General features: G+C 38.8%; 1 protein-coding gene across 3 annotated transcripts in view; it reads left to right on the forward strand.

Annotated features, from left to right (window-relative positions):
* Positions 1–18,653, forward strand: part of TMEM117 (transmembrane protein 117) — a 627,686-nt gene that overhangs the window by 594,212 nt on the left and 14,821 nt on the right. For all 3 annotated transcript variants that reach the window (XM_060689057.2, XM_060693247.2, XM_060689060.2), the window contains one exon: positions 5,600–5,729. In XM_060689057.2, the coding sequence (XP_060545040.1) occupies positions 5,600–5,729 (130 nt within the window). The remainder of the gene's footprint in view (positions 1–5,599; positions 5,730–18,653) is intronic.

Consider the following 18,653-nt stretch of genomic DNA (forward strand, 5'->3'; position numbering starts at 1 on the left):
AAAAATCATCCCAACCTACAAGTAGATGCATTAACAAAAAAGGAAGCAAGGTATATGCATGATGCTGAGACACCCCCAAACAGACCCATCAGAACCAACAGAAACAAAGTACCAAAAAGATTAGAAGATTACATACTGTCTATCAATGCATACAATAAAACACCCAGTAAATATGAAGATATACTAAAATTACCACAAGAGGAGAAGATCAAGTGGGAACAAGCAATGAAAAAGGAAATGGATAGCTTAAAGGAGGTAAATGTATATACACACGCAAAACCACCTGCAGGTAAAACTCCCATAGGGACAAAATGGATATTCAAAATTAAGGAATTAGAAAATAATGAACTCTTATACAAAGCTAGACTTGTGACTCAAGGTTTTGCACAACGGTTCCCAGATGACTATGTAGATACGTACTCTCCCACAGTAAGGTCAGAGAGTGTTAAAAGCGCACTAACAATAGCATCCATTCTAGATTTAGATGTGTACCAGTTTGATGTACAAACTGCTTATTTACACGCTGACCTTGACAAAGAAATATATGTGAAGGCGCCCCCCGGAAATAATACACAAAAGGGAGAAACTTGGTTATTAAATAAAAGTTTATACGGATTAAAGCAATCTGGGAAAAGATGGTATGAGTGTTTGGCAAAGATACTTAGAGAAATGGGCTTCTCAGCCACATCCGCTGACTTATGTTTTTTTATCAAAAAAGGAGAAAATTCCATTGAATATGTACTCATATATGTTGACGACATTCTATACTTTGGACAACAAAAACATGAGTGTGATGAATTCACTGAAAAATTGGGCAAACATTTTACATTGAAAACCTTGGGGAAGGTAAATAAATATTTGGGTGTTCAAATTGACAAGACCAAAGGGGGATTCAAATTATCTCAAAAAGAAAAAATAATAGAGCTCTTACAAAAATGCAATATGATTGATTCAAAACCATGTGAGTCTCCCATGCAAACTGATTTTATAAAGAACATGAATAACGAAGGTGATTCATTTAAAGACAATACCTTGTATAGATCAGTCATTGGGTTGTTACTATATATTTCTAATTGGACTAGGCCTGATATCACTCTCGCTGTTAACCTCCTGTCTAGACATGTAAGTAATCCTAATACATATCATTGGGAAGAGGTAAAATGAGTCCTTAGATATCTAAAATTCACCACTGATGTTTGTTTATACTTAGAACCTGTACATTCAGAAAAACCTATTCTGTCTTGCTATGCTGATGCGGATTGGGCCGGAGATTCAAAAAGTAGAAAAAGCACATCTGGTTATGTCTTCCTTATAAACAATTGTCCCGTTTATTGGTACACTGGTAAACAAAATTTAATTGCAACCTCTACAGCTGAAGCTGAATATATTTGTCTACCAAAAGTGACCAATAATTTAACGTGGTTTAACGACCTACTATCTAACATCTGGTCTGAACCCTATTATCCCATAACCATCCATGAGGACAATAAAGCAGCCATAGAAATTTCAACTTCTGAAGCAATAGGTCAAAGGTCGCGTCATATAGATATAAAATATAAACATGTCAGACAGCTATCTAATATAGGATTCATTAAAGCTATTCATTGTGATACGAGTGAACAAGTTGCAGACATTTTAACAAAACCTTTACCAGTTAAACAACATACTTATCTAACTTCGAAATTGAATATATGTATATAAATTGTAATATTGACAACCGTTAGGTATTTTAGAGTGGGATTTGTTGCATGTTGAAAATACCTAACTATATGTACATATTTAAAGTCATGTAAGGGTTAATCATCTATACATCAATTGTCCCACACACTCACTCCTCCTTACCATTTGACTCCTCCTACTGTGTATATATTCTGATGTCCTGAACAGTTCCTTTTTTTTTTTTTTTTTAATTTGATTTATATGCCGCCCTTCTCCGAAGACTCAGGGCGGCTTACAATGTACTCAGCAATAGCCTTCATCCTTTTGTATATTTATACAAAGTCAGCTTATTGCCCCCACAAACTAGGTCCTCATTTCACCTACATTAGAAAGGATGGAAGGCTGAGTCAACCTTGAGCCTTGGCGAGATTCGAACCCTGCAGTAATTGCAGGCAGCTGGTCTTAATAACCAGCTTAATAACAGGGTGCCTTAAACTCCTGTACTACCAAGGCTCTTACCAAGGCCCTTTGACTTGCCTGATGATCTCCTGCAATAGAAACAAAGAAATACTGTTTATGTTCTCATGACTTGCATCCTGATTATTGGGCCTATATAAAAGAAATAAAAGAAACATTCAGAACCTCCAGAAGCTCCCATAAGTGAAGAGGAAGAAGAGGAGGAGCCTCTTCTCAATGCACGGGCACGCAGAGCTGCCAAAAGGCAGGAATGGCTCCTCGGGAGGAGGTCTCCTCAAGAGTACGGCTTGGGGCTAATTGGCCACTCCCCTAACCTATTTAAGGAATGACGATGACTGAGGCAATTTGCAGAAAACAACTTCATTCATATTCCTTCGCGTATTGACGCCAGAAACATCTGATCAGCTCTTGCTTCTCTCTTGTCATTTTTCCTGCAAATTGCTTCTGGGCATTCTGCCAACCACAGTAAGCTTACGGTTATCTGAAAGACTGTGCCTCAGAATTGAGCTATTATTCCTTGGACTCCTGTTGGCTGTTAATGAAGTTACATTCCTTAACAGGAATGTATCCCTTGTTCAGAAAAGACTGATTTAAACTGTACTTGTGTTTGAACAACTACTAAGAAAGCTCATTAATAATCCTTAATTAGTAAACTAAGGTTTGTACAGACTTAGTGTGTGCTGCGTTCTTTGTGGTCCGTAGCTGGGGCAGAACAGTGCTCTTGGAGCATGGTTGTTTCGTTGCAGACATTTCATTACCCGAATAGGTAAAATAATCAGTACTATTGCATGTGGGATTTGTTCCCTTTTTAGTGAAGATTTGCCTACATGTAGATTTCTCCCATTTGTGGGCTTTTTGAAGCATTTGATGCCCACAATTCAGTGGTGGGATTCAAATAATTTAATAATAGTTTCTGTGGGCATGGCTAGGTGGGTGTGGTTGGTGGGCATGTGACTGGGTGGGTGTGGCTAGGTGACCGGGTGGGCATGGCCAATTTAGCAGTCCATTTTTGCCAATTTAGCAGTCCATTAAATAATACACACAAATTAAACTTTAATTTGTTTTGCTCCTGGGGGTATTTTATTTGCTTTTGTTTGAATGTTGCTCTTTTGGTTGACTTTTCATTTTACTAGATGGTTTTTTAAAGTTGTTTAGGAGTCTAGTGGTCCACTTCAGGAAACTCAGTTTTGCAGCAAATCTTCTCAGCCCCAAGGAGCTTACAATCAACATCTCTCTCTCTCCCTCTTCCTCTCCCTGGAAAGAAAAGTGTGCTAGAACTTCTTATCAGGAAAGAAAAGTGTGCTAGAAGAGCAAATGGGGGTGGGGAAGAGAAATCTTGCTGAATTCCATTCCATTCCATTCCCATTTCCATTCCCATTCCCATTCCCATTCCATCCTATTGCTATTGCTATTCCATCACATTTCATCCCATCCCGATTCCCATTCCATTCTCTCCTATTTCCATTCCATTCTATTCTATTTGCATTGCAGCAGTCTCAAGCCACTTTTGGAATATCACTGGTCACCCTGGAGCTTCCTCTGCATATGCCAAATGTGTGCAACAGGCTCAGGCAAGGACTTCATGTGTCTGGTACTGTGATCCACTGGCCAGCCAGCCCTTCCTGCCTCCCTCTCCAGGGCAGAGATGGCCATCCTCCTTCAGGGGGGCAGGCAGCCTCACCGGCCAGCAACCTGTAACTGCCGAGTGCCAAGTGGGAGAAGGGCAGGCAGCCAAGTGGTGGTGGCAGGAGGGGAAGAAGGTGGCAGGGGTGGCTGTTGCAGTGCACGCTCCCTATCTCGCTTGTGTCTCAGCCCCGCTTCACCAACAGGTGCCCTCCAGCTTGCAGGAGCCTCTTTTGGGCCAGCTGCTTGCCTGCTTGGAGCGTGCTGGTTGATCCTCACCCCCCAAAATCCAGGACTGAGGAAGCCCGGACTAAGAAGCAGAGGCAGAGTCACACTACAGCCATCCAAAGTATGAGTCCCCTTGTGGCTGCCCTTGGACCCAGAGACTGAACCGCACTTGGCTTCCAGCATTCCATCACTTGCACAGCCTTCCCACTGTGTAGCTGTCAGAGGGAAGGGAAGGGAAGATGCCTTTCCCAGAGACTGAACCGCACTTGGCTTCCAGCATTCCATCACTTGCACAGCCTTCCCACTGTGTAGCTGTCAGAGGGAAGGGAAGGGAAGGGAAGGGAAGGGAAGGGAAGGGAAGGGAAGGAAGGAAGGAAGGAAGGAAGGAAGGAAGGAAGGAAGGAAGGAAGGAAGGAAGGAAGGTCATTCAGAGCAGCTGACGCCATTGGGCCATGTAGGGCAGGAGAGCTACCGGCTGAGGAAGCTACCAGCTGAGGAAAGAGCTCAAAGATTTGCCACCATTGCACAACCTCTCCCATTGGGACCCTTTGGCTCCCACCCCCTCGGTAGAGCTGAAGTTCCTGGCAGATCTTCAGGCTTTTTCCTCGGCGAAAGGCATGCCCCTTTTTTGGCTGGCAAAGTGCTTCTTGGAGTGGGGGAGGGCAAAAACAGGCCCCTCAGAGGCCTCCTAGCCAGTTTTTTCCCTTCCCCACCCCAGAGGCACTCTGCCAGCCAAATATGAGGGGCATGAAGGCCTCCCGGGACCTCTGTGTGGCCCGTTTTTTCCCTCCCCTACCCCAGAAGCACTCTGCCAGCCAAAAATGAGGGGTGCAAAGGCCTCCCAGGACCTTTGTGTGGCCTGTTTTTGCTCTTATCCACCCCAGAAGCATTCTGTCAGCTAAAAATGGGGTATGCAAAAACCTCCCAGGATCTCCATGTGGCCTGTTTTTGCCCTCCCCCATCCCCAGAAGCACTCTGATGGCCTTACCTTTCAGTTCAAGCCCACAGGGCTTGCTAAGGTAAGTCCTGCGCTCAGCCGAAGGGTGGGAGTCAGCGGGTGGGCAGGGTGAGGTGGGCAGGGCAGCCTCGTGTTCCCTCATGGGCTGGACTAATGGCTTGGGCAGACCATATCTGGCCTGCAGGCCATAGTTTGAGGACTCCTGCTCTAAGGCACCAGCCAAGGCATGCAAGGCCAATAAGTAGTGATTGGGTGGGGCGGGGCCAGCCAGCAATTTAACAACTGGTTCGGCCAAAGGGGTGTGAACCAATTGAATCCCACCACTGCCACAATTATAGTATTAGTGTATACTTATATTATAGTATAATATATTATAGAGATTAAGTAACATCACCATTGCTAATGAGTATGTTGTTTGCTCCCTATTTATATACAGTAGCTTTCCCTGCCTGTTTTGGTGGAGGTGTGGTTCCTTGATTAGGGTATTGTTTTATGTTTGATTGTCTGGTGTTAATCTGTCTATTTATCTTGGTGGCATAGAAATATAATTTATAAATCAACTCTGTAGAGTGTATCTGAAGGTGAAAGGAAATATATTTTAAATAAAAATGTTAGAAGGTGAAAGATTTTCTTTTCTTTTCTCTTTTTTGGCAGGACTGGGAATTTCCACATTTTATGGGTGATGTTGATGTGAATCTTCCAGGCTTGCCAACTGCACATTTTCAGTTCAGACTGCCTTATTTTAAAACTATTTTAAAGGAGGAGTATCACATACATATTACAGGTATGTAACATTCTTTGAACATTACTTATTCTAAACAGAATTGGAGGATTCCAAAGCAAAAAATTATCTTTGAATTCCATAATCGGGAAAGAAAATAAAAATACTTTTCTTGGGAAGAACATAACATCAGTATATACTGAAATTTATCTAGATTAAAATCCTCTGATAAGCATGATTTCTTAAAAGAGCAATGAGAATTTCAGGAAAAAGAGATGCTTCATTCATGTGATTATTCATCTAAAATTTGAAATAGTACAGTCCAATGACACTTGCCTTATACAATTTGCCCTTGTATCAAATTTCTTTCAGAAGATCTAATCGATGTGAATCACAGGTTATAACCTTGCAGTTTAATTTAGCTTCCATATAACTTTTAGCTCTTATTTCCTCCTAATCCTCCATTTACCATGGTCTCAGAAAGACTGGCTGCAATGCTCCCCCATTCTTTAACTGTAAGAAGCACGGAATAACAGATGATTTCCAGAAGAATGAAAAATAAACTTGCTTCTTAACCATAAGACTAAATGTTAAGAGAATATGTATTAAAAATAGCATGTTATAATATAGAATTGTACAAATGCAATTAATGTTCTTGTTTTTGTTAGTAAATGGCATACATGAGGAAACCTAATCTTGGGACTATCAATGTCAAATAGAGAAGGGGAGTTATGTTCGTATTAATGACAGCTTTCTTTAAGGGGAGGTTTTTGTCTAGAATTTGACAAGTCTAGATCCATCATAGAAAAGAATCGGAAAAATGAATGAAAACCCATTTCAGGTTTATAATTTATTACTCATTAAAATTTCTTCTAACTGACTGATATAATTGCATTGCTTTTGCTTTAGTAAATTAAAAGTGAATACTATGATCTGAAAAAATTGGGTAGAAAGGCTATGTTGTCAGATTAATAAAAGCAATTAGAAATTATTAGAAATCATAAAGCAATAGGAAAATTAGATGCAACCTTCACTTTAACTCTTGTTGTCTTTTGGATGGAAACTATCAAAATTATAAACTGAACAATTTTGAAAAAATCTCCATTGAAAACAAAATAAATCTTAGAAGATTATATATTTTAAAAAGTACTTATAAAATGGAAAGACATTATATATCCAACAGCCTTCGGCAGATATAAGTCTAGAGGAGCATAATCTGTATATTGAAATTTTAAAACAAATTGTTAACTCTAAAATATAGTCAACAGGAAGAGAGGACCCTTCAATACTGTACATTTCAATGAACACACACACACACACAAACACACACACAAAACTCAGTGGAGTGGAGAAGTGAAACTAAGTCTGAAAATGAAATATTGTTTTTAAATGTATATCTTTACATTGCAATCTAGAAGATAAGAATAATGCTTTCAATCATGCTTGACAAGTGTTCATTTGAACATCCTTCATGTATTCTAGGAAGAACAGTACAAAAAGAACATTATTGTACATTAGAGATAACCCATACTTCACAATGTAAGAGAGGCTACTGTCTTTTACTAGAAAGCATAGGCATTGTGTACATATGGAATGAATCTGATTCCTCTCCTCCTTTAAATGTTGCATAAATAATGGAATGATCTGTATCTCATGTATAGAAAAATATGAACAGTAAGTGAATAGTAAAAGCTAGAGTGTAGCATTTTCAAAATGTATCATTGATCAAAAAGCTAGGCTAATGCGGGACTTCCTGTCTGGCTTCTGGCGCCGCCAGACGGTCCTCCGTGACCGCCGCCCCGTTGCCTGTAAAAGAGCCGCCTTTACATCTGAAAGGCGGCTCGAAAAACTCCATTTCCTGATGGAAATGTGAGTCTGAGCGGGCGGGGGTGGGTAGAGCCATCTGCGAAGTCCCCAGAGTCTTTTTTTAACTCTTGGGGACGAGTCTTTTTTTAACTCTTGGGTTTGAGCTCCCTATTGTCCCTCGCCGCTGCTCCGGGCATCGGGTGCACTCTGCTTTTTTTTTTGCAGAGCTAGGCGCTGGAACCGGATTAACTAACGAATCTAACAGATGGACTTATTTAAAAAAGATGAGACTTGGATTTGGGACCCTAAATCGCAAGTATCCCTAATGAACTTACAAGCATTTTAAAGTGAAAGAGAAGAAAAAAAAAAAGCTTTAAAATGGCCGTTGAGGCTTGGGAAGTAGAAGAAAGCTGAAAGTAAGAGTCCTTCCATAACAGATACAAAGTAGCGGAATATATAGTGCTGGCTACAATTTGAAAGAAAAATAGTTATTTTAAGTTCCTCTCTTCTTGGAGATTTGTACTTGATCTTGTTTGGGGGGTAAAAAAGAAGAGTTTGTTGGAAGGATGGCGTCACTAATTAAATCTGATAGACAAGAAGGGGGGGCGCTCCCCCATTTACAACTGTTTGAACAAGCTCTGAGCCTACAGACTCTGCAGAATGGTTCTAATTTAAAAGAATTTATTCAGGAGGAAATGGCAAAATATTATGAGACTGTGAACCAGAAATTTGAAAATTTAAGGCAGGAAATTAAAGAAATGATACAACAAAAGTATGACAACTTGCAACAAAAGATTGTAACAGTGACTAATGGTTTTTCAGAAATTGTTATAAAGTTGGATACAAATATTAAATTGCTAGAGTCTAAAATGGAGAAAATTGATAATTTGGACAATAAAATATTAAGAATTGAAAAGGACTTAATAAATATTCGAGATAATAGCTCAGAACTAAAGTCTAAAGAGGAAGCTGGTCACGAGACTTATAATGCAGAAGATATAAAGCAAGGAATTGAAAGAGAGGTTGTAATGCTGCAATACAGGATTACAGAATTTGCGATCAGAATCAGAGGCTTACAGGAAAATAACAGTGATGATTTAAGAAAAACATCTGCTCAAGTTTTGGCTGGGGTCTTAAAGGTTCATCCTGAGGAGGTATTTAGTAAAATTAATAAGGCTTATAGAGTGAATTCCTGGATTGCAAAGCAAAGGCAACTGCCTAGAGATGTGGTGATTTATTTTACAGATAAAGAGATAAGAAATGATATTGTACAAAAATCTTTTAATTCTACTTTACAACTGAATGGGAGAAAAATTTGGATATATAAGGAATTGCCGCCTAAAATGGTAAGAGATAGAAAGAAATTTGGACTCTTGGTGTCTGAGTTAAGAAGACAAAATATTTTATTCAGGTGGGATGTCCCAGTGGGTATAATACTGAGATATCAAGGAGTAAGATATCAGTTAAATACTGTTGAAAAAGCGGAAGAATTTTATCATAAGATACTTAAAAAGCAAAATCAACAAGAGACAGAAATTCAAGAAAAGCAGAAGGAGATGGAGACAATGAAGAAACAACAAGTTAAAGAGGTCTCCACAGATGAGCCGCTCTTGGAGTCTCTTTCAGAGGTCTCAGCTGGATTTTTTAATATAAGAGAGGCGGTTCCGGACCTTAATGCAATGATTTGTCAAGCCACAAACCAGCATGGAAGTCATTCAGTTGATATACAATTTACAGAACCAGAAAGATCTCAGCCACAAAAGCAAACCCAACAGGATCAAGTTATACATCAGCAAAACCAAATAGTTGATACACAACCTACAGAAAGGAATTTAGGATGGAGATCCAACCCACAAAAAGTCAAGAAAAGAAGAAGTAGGTCTCACAAATATAAAAACTTTTAAACTAAACAACAGTGCAATGCCAGTTACTTATGAGAGGACTGAACATATGAAATGATAATTGGCAAAGTATTGGTTTATTTTATCCTGAGGATAGGGCAGATCTCTGCAGTGCTGAATTATTTTGGGATGTGAAAAAGGCCTTAAATTGAATGGTTGGAAATATCTTGTTTGTTTTTTTTTGGATTTCCGGATAAATATATTACTTGTATGCCGAGTTATATGGCAAAAGATCTACTGGATCGTGGCACGCAGAAGATCTGGTTGTTACCCTATTATGATGGTTGGAACTAATAATCTGGATAAAAGACACCTCCATAAACATTATATGGAATATAATTATAAAGTCACTCGGGTGGTTGTCGGGTTTTGTTTTTTTTCTTTCTTCCAATATGAAGATACTTGTTACTGATGGGGGCAGATGGTAATTGAAGATACTGAAAATACTGCTGGAACAAGGATGCGATGTTACCCTAACACGGGTGATGGAGTTTATCATCCAGTTGAAAGATATTACAGAAGATGCTATATGGATTACAAGTTTAAAGTTTTTTTCTTTTAGCATTTTATTTACATAAGGGAATATTTTTCTAGGGGAGTGGGCAAAAGAATAAAGATATTAAGAATAATTATGGTAATTTTGTAGGAAAGTGGGTGGAGATAGGTTAGGTTATGGATTGTTTAGTTTAAAGAAAAGGGATATTATGTTTAGATGTGAATATATGTAATGAAGTGGGGGAAGGAAATGGGTAGTTGAACTGAACAAGTGTTAAATTAGGATTTATTGAATAGCCTTAGAGTGGAAGTATGCTTTGAAATGTTATATCGTATGGGGGGTAGTAAAAGGGCAGATCACGAGCAGAAATTGTTAAATTGGGAGATATAATAATATTATGTTAAATCAGGAGTTATTAGACATTGTTATAATAGAACCTCACTTTGAAATGCATATTATGGTATAGTATAAGGGGGGTATGATAATTTTATTAGAAAGAAAGGGTCAGTATATGGAGATGGAGTAAGTGGATAGTAAAGCATGATATAATCTGTTATGAATTTGGGTTTTATTAAGAAGAAGTCAAAGGGGAAGGGGGGGTGAGGGGGGTTAGGGTAAGGTGACCAGATTTTAACATTGGTAAAGAGGGACATTGTGGACGTGGCTTGTTTTGTGGGCGTGGATATCTGGTCATGTGACTGGGTGGACGTGGCTAGCTGGTCATGTGACTGGGTGGGCGTGGCTAGCTGGTCATGTGACCGGGTGGCCATGGCTATGTGTATAGGGTAAGGTGAACAGATTTTAACATTGGTAAGAAGGACACCATTGTGGGCGTGACTTATTGTGTGGGCGTGGCTTGGAGGCCATGTGACTGGGTGGGCGTGGCTAGCTGGTCATGTGACCGGGTGGCCATGGCTATGTGTATAGGGACTACTCAGAGGGCTGAAAAGTCATTTCTGACAGGTCCTCACACTTTTGACTGGTCCTCACACTTATGACCATCCTCACATTTATGCCCGTGCAGTATTCTTAACAACCATGTCACTCATTTCACAACTGCTTCTCTTCACCATGGTGACAAGATAGGGCAAAAATGTAAAATGTGAGGACAGTCGTAAGTTCGAGGACTGGTCAAAAGTGTGAGGACCAGTCAAAAATAACTTTTTCAGCCCTCTGAGTAGTCCATATGCACAAAAGGACTAACCAGAGGGCTGAAAAAAGTCATTTCTGACAGGTCCTCGCACTTTTGACTGGTCCTCACACTTATGACCATCCTCATATTTATGCCCGTGCAGTATTCTTAACAACCATGTCACTCATTTCACAACTGCTTCTCTTCATCATGGTGACAAGATAGGGCAAAAATGTAAAATGTGAGGACAGTCGTAAGTTCAAGGACTGGTCAAAAGTGTGAGGACCAGTCAAAAATAACTTTTTCAGCCCTCTGAGTAGTCCATATGCACAAAAGGACTAACCAGAGGGCTGAAAAAAGTCATTTCTGACAGGTCCTCGCACTTTTGACTGGTCCTCACACTTATGACCATCCTCATATTTATGCCCATGCAGCATTCTTAACAACCATGTCACTCATTTCACAACTGCTTCTCTTCACCATGATGACAAGATAGGGCAAAAATGTAAAATGTGAGGACAGTCATAAGTTCAAGGACTGGTCAAAAGTGTGAGGACCAGTCAAAAATAACTTTTTCAGCCCTCTGAGTAGTCCATATGCATTAAAGGATACAGCAATAGAGAGGGATGAAGGAATGGAAATTAGAGTAGGAGTGAGGGTAAGAGAGGGAGGAAGAGAGGAGGAGAAGGAGAAAGCAAGAGGAAGTAGGGAGGAGAAAAAGAGGGTGGGGGGAAGAGAAAGTAAGAAGGAAAGAAAAGAGAGTGGTGGTAGGTTTGAGGAGAAAGATTGCTGTACAATAAAAAAGATGAAAGGGAAGAAAGCCAACCCCAAGCAAATATAAAGATATTAAGATTAAGAATGAATTGTTAAACTTTAAAGAATAAAAGAGAACAAATATGAATAAATGGCAATAATTAGAAACACACATACAAACATACAATGTATTTTCTTTGAACAGAATATTTGGCTGGTTCACAAATTTAAACAGTGTTTAGTCATTTCAATTAAATTTACAATTTCTATATTTCCTTTTTGCCATATTTATTCCTCATCTATTTTTTTTAAAAAAACAATATTACCCTTCATCCTCATCTCTAATCTTAATCAAATTCAATTTTTCCCTTCTATTCTATATTATACCCCTTCCCATTGTCATCTATTTTTATATCCATCCTCACATTGGTTAATTATGTAATTATGTAATACAGTTGTTTAATACAAATTCAACATTTTAATATAAATCAATTAGTTATATAACTATCTTTTTTTGTATATTAATCAATATGAACATGAATATTCCAATTATTTCCATGCAATCCAATTTCTTACAAATCAATTAATTATATTTACCAATAATAATAAACCAAATAATTTCCCCCATATATTCCTCCAAACCACAACTTAACCATTTCTGCTTTCAACATAATATACAATTATTAATAGTATCTCAATTATTACAATTCCCTAGTTAAATAGAGCTTTTTTTCTTTTGTGTTTTAAAATCTTGAACTCTCCTCTTTTGCCCAAAATTTCCCATTGTTTGCAGTTTTGTACCTACCTTTTTTGGTGAGGAAAAAGAAAAAGAAAAAGAAAGAAATCTCTCTCTGCCTCATTTTGTCACGTTGCAGGTTTAGTTTCGCTTTCGCCTTTGTTTTCAGTATAGCTAGGGGGAAAAAAATCTGCTCCAGGAACTTTTTGCAGCTTTTTGCAGCTAATTAACCTAGCGGAAGCTGTTAACAGGGGCTGTTTTTTCTATTTTTGCAGGCATGAGTCTATTCATTTTTTTTAACACTGATCAGCTGTAGGTTGGCCCTTTGAAGCCCCGCGGCAAGAGTTTAAAGAGTTTTTTTTCCCTCTAGCCATCAGCGGGGATTCAGGAGGCAGCCGGGACTCAGGAGTCAGAATGAAAAATCGGGACTTTTTTAAAACGCCGCGGGACGCGGGACAAATTGCTTAAAAGCGGGACTGTCCCGCCAAAAGCGGGACGTCTGGTCACCTTAGGTTAGGGAGGAGGGGGGGAAAAGGGGGAAAAATTTGTATTTGAAAAACTTTTTCAATAAAAAAAAAAGCTAGGCTAATGCAATATTTCTGGCAAAAAGATTGGTCTAAAAAGAAAAAGAGATGGTCTAGAGATAAATGGCTACATGGAGAAAGATCTTCCATAACGAAGTTAGCAACTTGAAGTGACTTGTTTTTTTTCCCTCCATCCTAACTCTTTTTAAAAACAGATTGTCTAGGGTGGCCATTGCATTTACACTGCATTTTCCCTCTCTCAAACCCTTTAAAGTAATGGAGATGTTTTTTGAAGGGCATAATTTAATTGAAGAATGAGCACATGAATAAGGATTGTGAAATCTTTTTTTCTCCCTTTCCAGCTCAGAATTAATAAGTCCAATTTATTACAATTACTAGAGAAATTAGTCCATTTGAATGCATATCACATCACCAGAGTTGCAAGAGGCTGCTTTATCTCAGTTCAGTACCATTTCAGGAGAATCATAAAGAGTATCAAGCCAGCATGAGAAACTCCCCTTGGGTAGGTTGTGCATGGCCATCTGTTCTTAAGTCAATTCTAGCTTTTGAACTCCATCTTTGGAACCTTTAAAGTTGTCCATCTTGCTTCCCAATATTATGGGTACCTTATTCAAATCCAAAACTCAGAGGTAAGAAAGAATTCCACAGATTTATCTGATGACACTGTTTAAAAGTTCTTTGAAAAATATATTTCTTTTAAATTAAGTATCTCTGATTATTTTTGTAAGCCATTTGGTGTAAAATTAATTACATGGCAATGCAGCATACTCTCAGAGAGATGGCCATTTGGCAAAGAAATGTGAACAGTGTTGTGCAGTTTAAAAGAAAACAGGAAAGAATATATTGGACAACTGTCCAACAGATGTCATTAAAAGTTGGTGGGGAGTCATCATTTTGCTGAAGTTAGTTTCAATTCATGTCATGATGGATTGGAATATAAATTTCAATCTATTTGCCTAGAATTCTGAGAAATCTAATATTGTATGATAAAAACCCAAAGAGGAGCAGATCTAATCTCTCTCTTAGAAGCTTCAATAAATTGGGTACCATTTTATGACTATGCCAGGAGAAGTTGTGAATTTCTGTGGTTCACAACCATCTCTTTCCACATACCTAGAATATGTTTTATTATTATTTTTATTTTGTCAAACATGTACAAGATAACAGGTATAAGTATAAACATGGACATGAACATAGGAAATGAGTGCAAATAAATGGGGACAGTAGGACAGGGACGGTAGGCACACTGATGCGCTTATGCACGCCCCCTTTATGGACCTCTTAGGAATGGGGTGAGGTCCACGGTAGACAGTTTAAGGTTGAAGCTGTGGGGGTTTGAGGATGTAACAACAGAGTCAGGTAGAGCATTCCAGGCATTGACCACTCTGTTGCTGAAGTCGTATTTCCTGCAATCGAGTTTGGAGCGGTTTACCTTGAGTTTGTATTTATTGTTTGCCTGAATATTATTAAGGTTGTAGCTAGAGTAGTCATTGACAGGTAGGACATTGTAGCAGACAATTTAGTGTACTATGCTTAGGTTAGACCATAGGTGGCATAGTTCCAGGTTGTCCAGGCCCAAAATTTTGTATTTGAGGATTGGTCTGGCAAAGGTTTTGTATGCCCTAGTTAGCAGTACAGTGTTACCAGAGAAGAAGCTTCACAAAATTAGGTTAACAACTTTTAATGCCTTTTTGGCAATGCTGTTACAGTGAGTTCTGGGGCTTAGATCGTTTGAGATGAGTGCTCCTAGGTCCTTTACAGAGTGAGGGTCATCTATGAGGTCATATCCACCCAGCTTGTATTTGGTGTTCTGATTTTTGTTGCCAATGTATAAGACAGAGCATTTGTTAGTTGCCATTTAGAGTTGCCAATTGTTCGACCATTCTGACACATAGTCAAGTTCACTTTGTAGAGCAGCAGTATTGTCAGTGGTGTTAAATAATTTTACGTCATCAGCAAAGAGGATGCAGTTGCTTATAATACGATCGCAAAGGTCATTTATGTAAATCAGAAAGAGTGTGGGTCCTAAAACGCTGCCTTGGGGGACACCGGTGTTAACTGGTGCTGGGTTTGATTGGGCATTCCCTATTTTGACTACTTGTTGCCTGTTTGACAGGAACGTGGCTATCCACTTGTGCAGGGATTCGGAAATGCTGTAAGAGCTTAGTTTTGACAGTAGTACCACTGAATCAAAGGCTTTGCAGAAGTCTATGTAAATTGCATCTATTGCTTTACCCTGGTTGAGTTGTGTGGTCCAAATGTTTCTGCAGTGTAGGAATTGCAGATTACAGGACAATTTTTTCCTGAAACCAAACTGCTTGTTAGAGAGCAGATTGTTTGTCTCTAAGTGGAGGATGATGGATTGGTTTATGATTGATTCCATGACTTTACAGGTGATGCAACACAGTGAGATTGGTCGGTAATTTTCAACTAGGCTGAGCTCTCCCTTTTTGAAGATAGGAATGACCGTGGCTAATGACCATAGGTCAGGCAAGGAGGTGGTTTTGGAAGATACCTCATAGATAATGCTTAGAGGTTTGGCTATGGCAGTGGAAACTTTTTCAGGAAGTAGAGACATAATCCATCAGGGCTAATAGATAGAGATTGCTTTAGGTTGCATGGTGCCCTTTCAATGTTTTCTTCTGTAAAATCAATGTGTAGCAGATCGTTGCAATTAGTTGTGGTACGATTAGGAAATGATGGGCAGACGCCATTGCTGTTGACAAAGACTGAGCTGAAGAATGTGTTGAAGAGGTTGACCTTAATGGCTTCATCATTACAGTCTTCCTTGTTAGGCCCTTTTAGTGGTGGGATAGTTTTCGAGTCTTTTAAGTTTGGCATTTACAAAATTGTAGAAGGCTCGGGTGGATTTTGAGTGTAACAGCTCTTCCTCCTGTTTGCAGTGGTAATTGGTGCATTCTGTCGTTATCTGGTAGCATAAGGTTTTGTAGCGGTTTTTAAAATTAGCTACGTAGCCAGTTTTGTTTTTTGTTTTTTTGTTTTGTTTTGTTTTTTTCATCAAAGAGATTTTTTTTTTTTGATTGAAGCTTTCTTATTGTTATGGGTAATTTGGTTTTTTTTTTTTTTTGGCTTTGGCTTTGGCGGTTATTTATTTTTTTTTAATTTGATTTACAATGTGCTCAGCAATAGCCTTCATCCTTTTGTATATTTATACAAAGTCAGCTTATTTCCCCCACAACTGGGTCCTCAATTTACCTACCTTAGAAAGGATGGAAGGCTTGAGCCTTGGCGAGATTCGAACCTGCAGTAATTGCAGGCAGCTGGTCTTAATAACCAGCTTAATAACAAGGTGCCTTAGGCCACTGTACTACCAAGGCTCTTGGTACGTTATTAATGGTACGTATAGTTTAATGACTCTATTGACTTCGAGCAAAAAAGTGTTATAATGCTCTTCTGCAGTATTACAGCCCGTGAACAGAAGGTGGATGTGAATGTGGAGACACGTTCCTTTCAGTCTGATATAGTTCACTCCTCTCCCATTGTTATCAAGCATAAATGAACAGAATGGATCAAATTATCTTTCTCAGACAAGAGAGAAAAGGAACCTTCGCAAAACTTCATGTTGTGTGCCAGTTGCAGCCTTTCCTGGATCAGGAAATGCACTCTACCCTTGAAGAGCATTCAGAAGCTACAGCTTGTGCAGAGTATGGCAATGTGGGCAGTTTTGGGGACCCTAAGAATGGCCCGAATGACATCACTGTTCCATGAGCTGCATTGGTTACTGATCTGCTTCCAAGTGCAATTCAAGGTATTGGTGATCACCTTTAAAGTCCTTAATGGCATTGGTCCAGGTTATTTGAGGGACTGTCTCACCCCACTGGGATTGGCCTGTCCACTCATGTCAGCAGAGGAGGCATGCTGTGCAGTGGTGTATTAACCATTAAGCAGACTAAGCACATGCTTAGGGCACCAGGCCCAAAGGGGGCACTGCAAAGTTAAGAAAGAAAAAAAAGCCAATGAAGATTTGTAAAAAAATAATAATGATAAAACTAAACTAAAACATCTCGTGCTTAGGGCACCAGTGAGCCCTAATCCCCCACTGATGCTGTGAGTCCCATCAGTCAATTATTTCAGCTGGTAAATCCAGGAGGAGGCCCTTCTCTGCTGTTGTTTCTGCCCTCTGGAACATCTTGCTCTCCAATGTAAGGTTGGCCCCAATCCTCCTTCCTTTTGTAAGGACCTAAAGACATAGCTTTGCTAGTTGGCTTGGGGACACAGCACAGTGAGGTAGTTGATCGAGTAACAACAGATCCCACCTCCCCTCCCACTCCGCCCCTGGCCTCCCCACATGTCCTTGGATTCTAATATTTGGTTTTAATTTATTTATGTTTTAATGTATAAATAAATTTTTATGACTGTAAGTCTCCCAGAGTTACTCTATGGTAAGATGAGCAGCCAATAAAATTTATAAATAAATAAATGAATTTTATAACTAAATCAGATCATCTTTATTACAATCTTAGACTAAGCATAGCTTCCTTGGATAACCCTGTAGTCTTTAGAACTACACTAGGCATTAGGATTACTTTTGTTAAATACAAAAGTATTTAACAAAAGTATTTGATTCTGAGCTCCTATCTTAAATTTGTAGTTATTTGGACTCTTCTGTTTTTGTTGCTTAGATTGATTTTCAAATCACTGGCCCATACTGTATATGTATGTAGAATACTAACAGCATTATTATTTCAGATTATGATAAATAATATTGTACATATAATATGTTCTTTTAACGAGTGCTAACCCTACTTTTCCTCTTTAATCTGAACTCTGAAAAATCCATATATTTTCAACTCTACCAGGGATCAGTTTTGCAATTCACTTTGTACCAAATCAAAGGTTATCTTGGATCTAGATTTCATTTGAAATGGATATAGAACACCACAGAAGATTCCTGTAATAAATATAAGAGCTTTATTTGGATCCAGCCAAGTTTAGCAACTTCAAAGGACTTTCAAAAGCTTGACCTATTTTTTTTTTCTGGAGCTTTGAACATTCATATATTGCCTTTCACTTTTCACCTGCTTTAATTTTTAATATTAGATACATTTCCCTTTATTTTTTTAAAAAATATTTTAGATTGAATCATTCTCCTTCCTTTGTAAACCAACAAGAAAGCCAATGTGTTAAATTTATATTTACTGGCTAGCCCATGGCTTAGACGTTAATACCTCAGCCTAATATGTAAGTTGTCCAGGTTTGAATCCCAGAAGGGTATGGCTAGCTGACAAGAGCTAAATAGCTTGAAATAAAACTAAACTAGTCTCCCTTTATTTCTTTGTCAGTAAATATACATTTAACACAAAAAATATGTCGTGAAAGCGACTGCCCATGAAGGTACCTGGATTGGAGTGAAAGGCGAAAGTGGAAGCAGTATGTTCCATCCCATATTGGGGCAGACTAGGTTGCCCTGATTAAAAAACACTTTAAAAAGCCACTGTTTCTTGGAATGAGAATAAGCTTGTTGCCTTTAATCTGCATTCATAATTAATAGAAAGCATTATCAGTTACCAGGCATTATATAAAAGTGTCAGTAAAAAATGGGATGTCCTGTTGATGGTGAATATGGCCAGATTAATATTAACATTGATTTGAAGGCA

This window comes from Pantherophis guttatus, chromosome 7 (genome assembly GCF_059756535.1).
Source record: "Pantherophis guttatus breed Tessera chromosome 7, ASM5975653v1, whole genome shotgun sequence".
NCBI lineage: Eukaryota > Metazoa > Chordata > Lepidosauria > Squamata > Colubridae > Pantherophis > Pantherophis guttatus.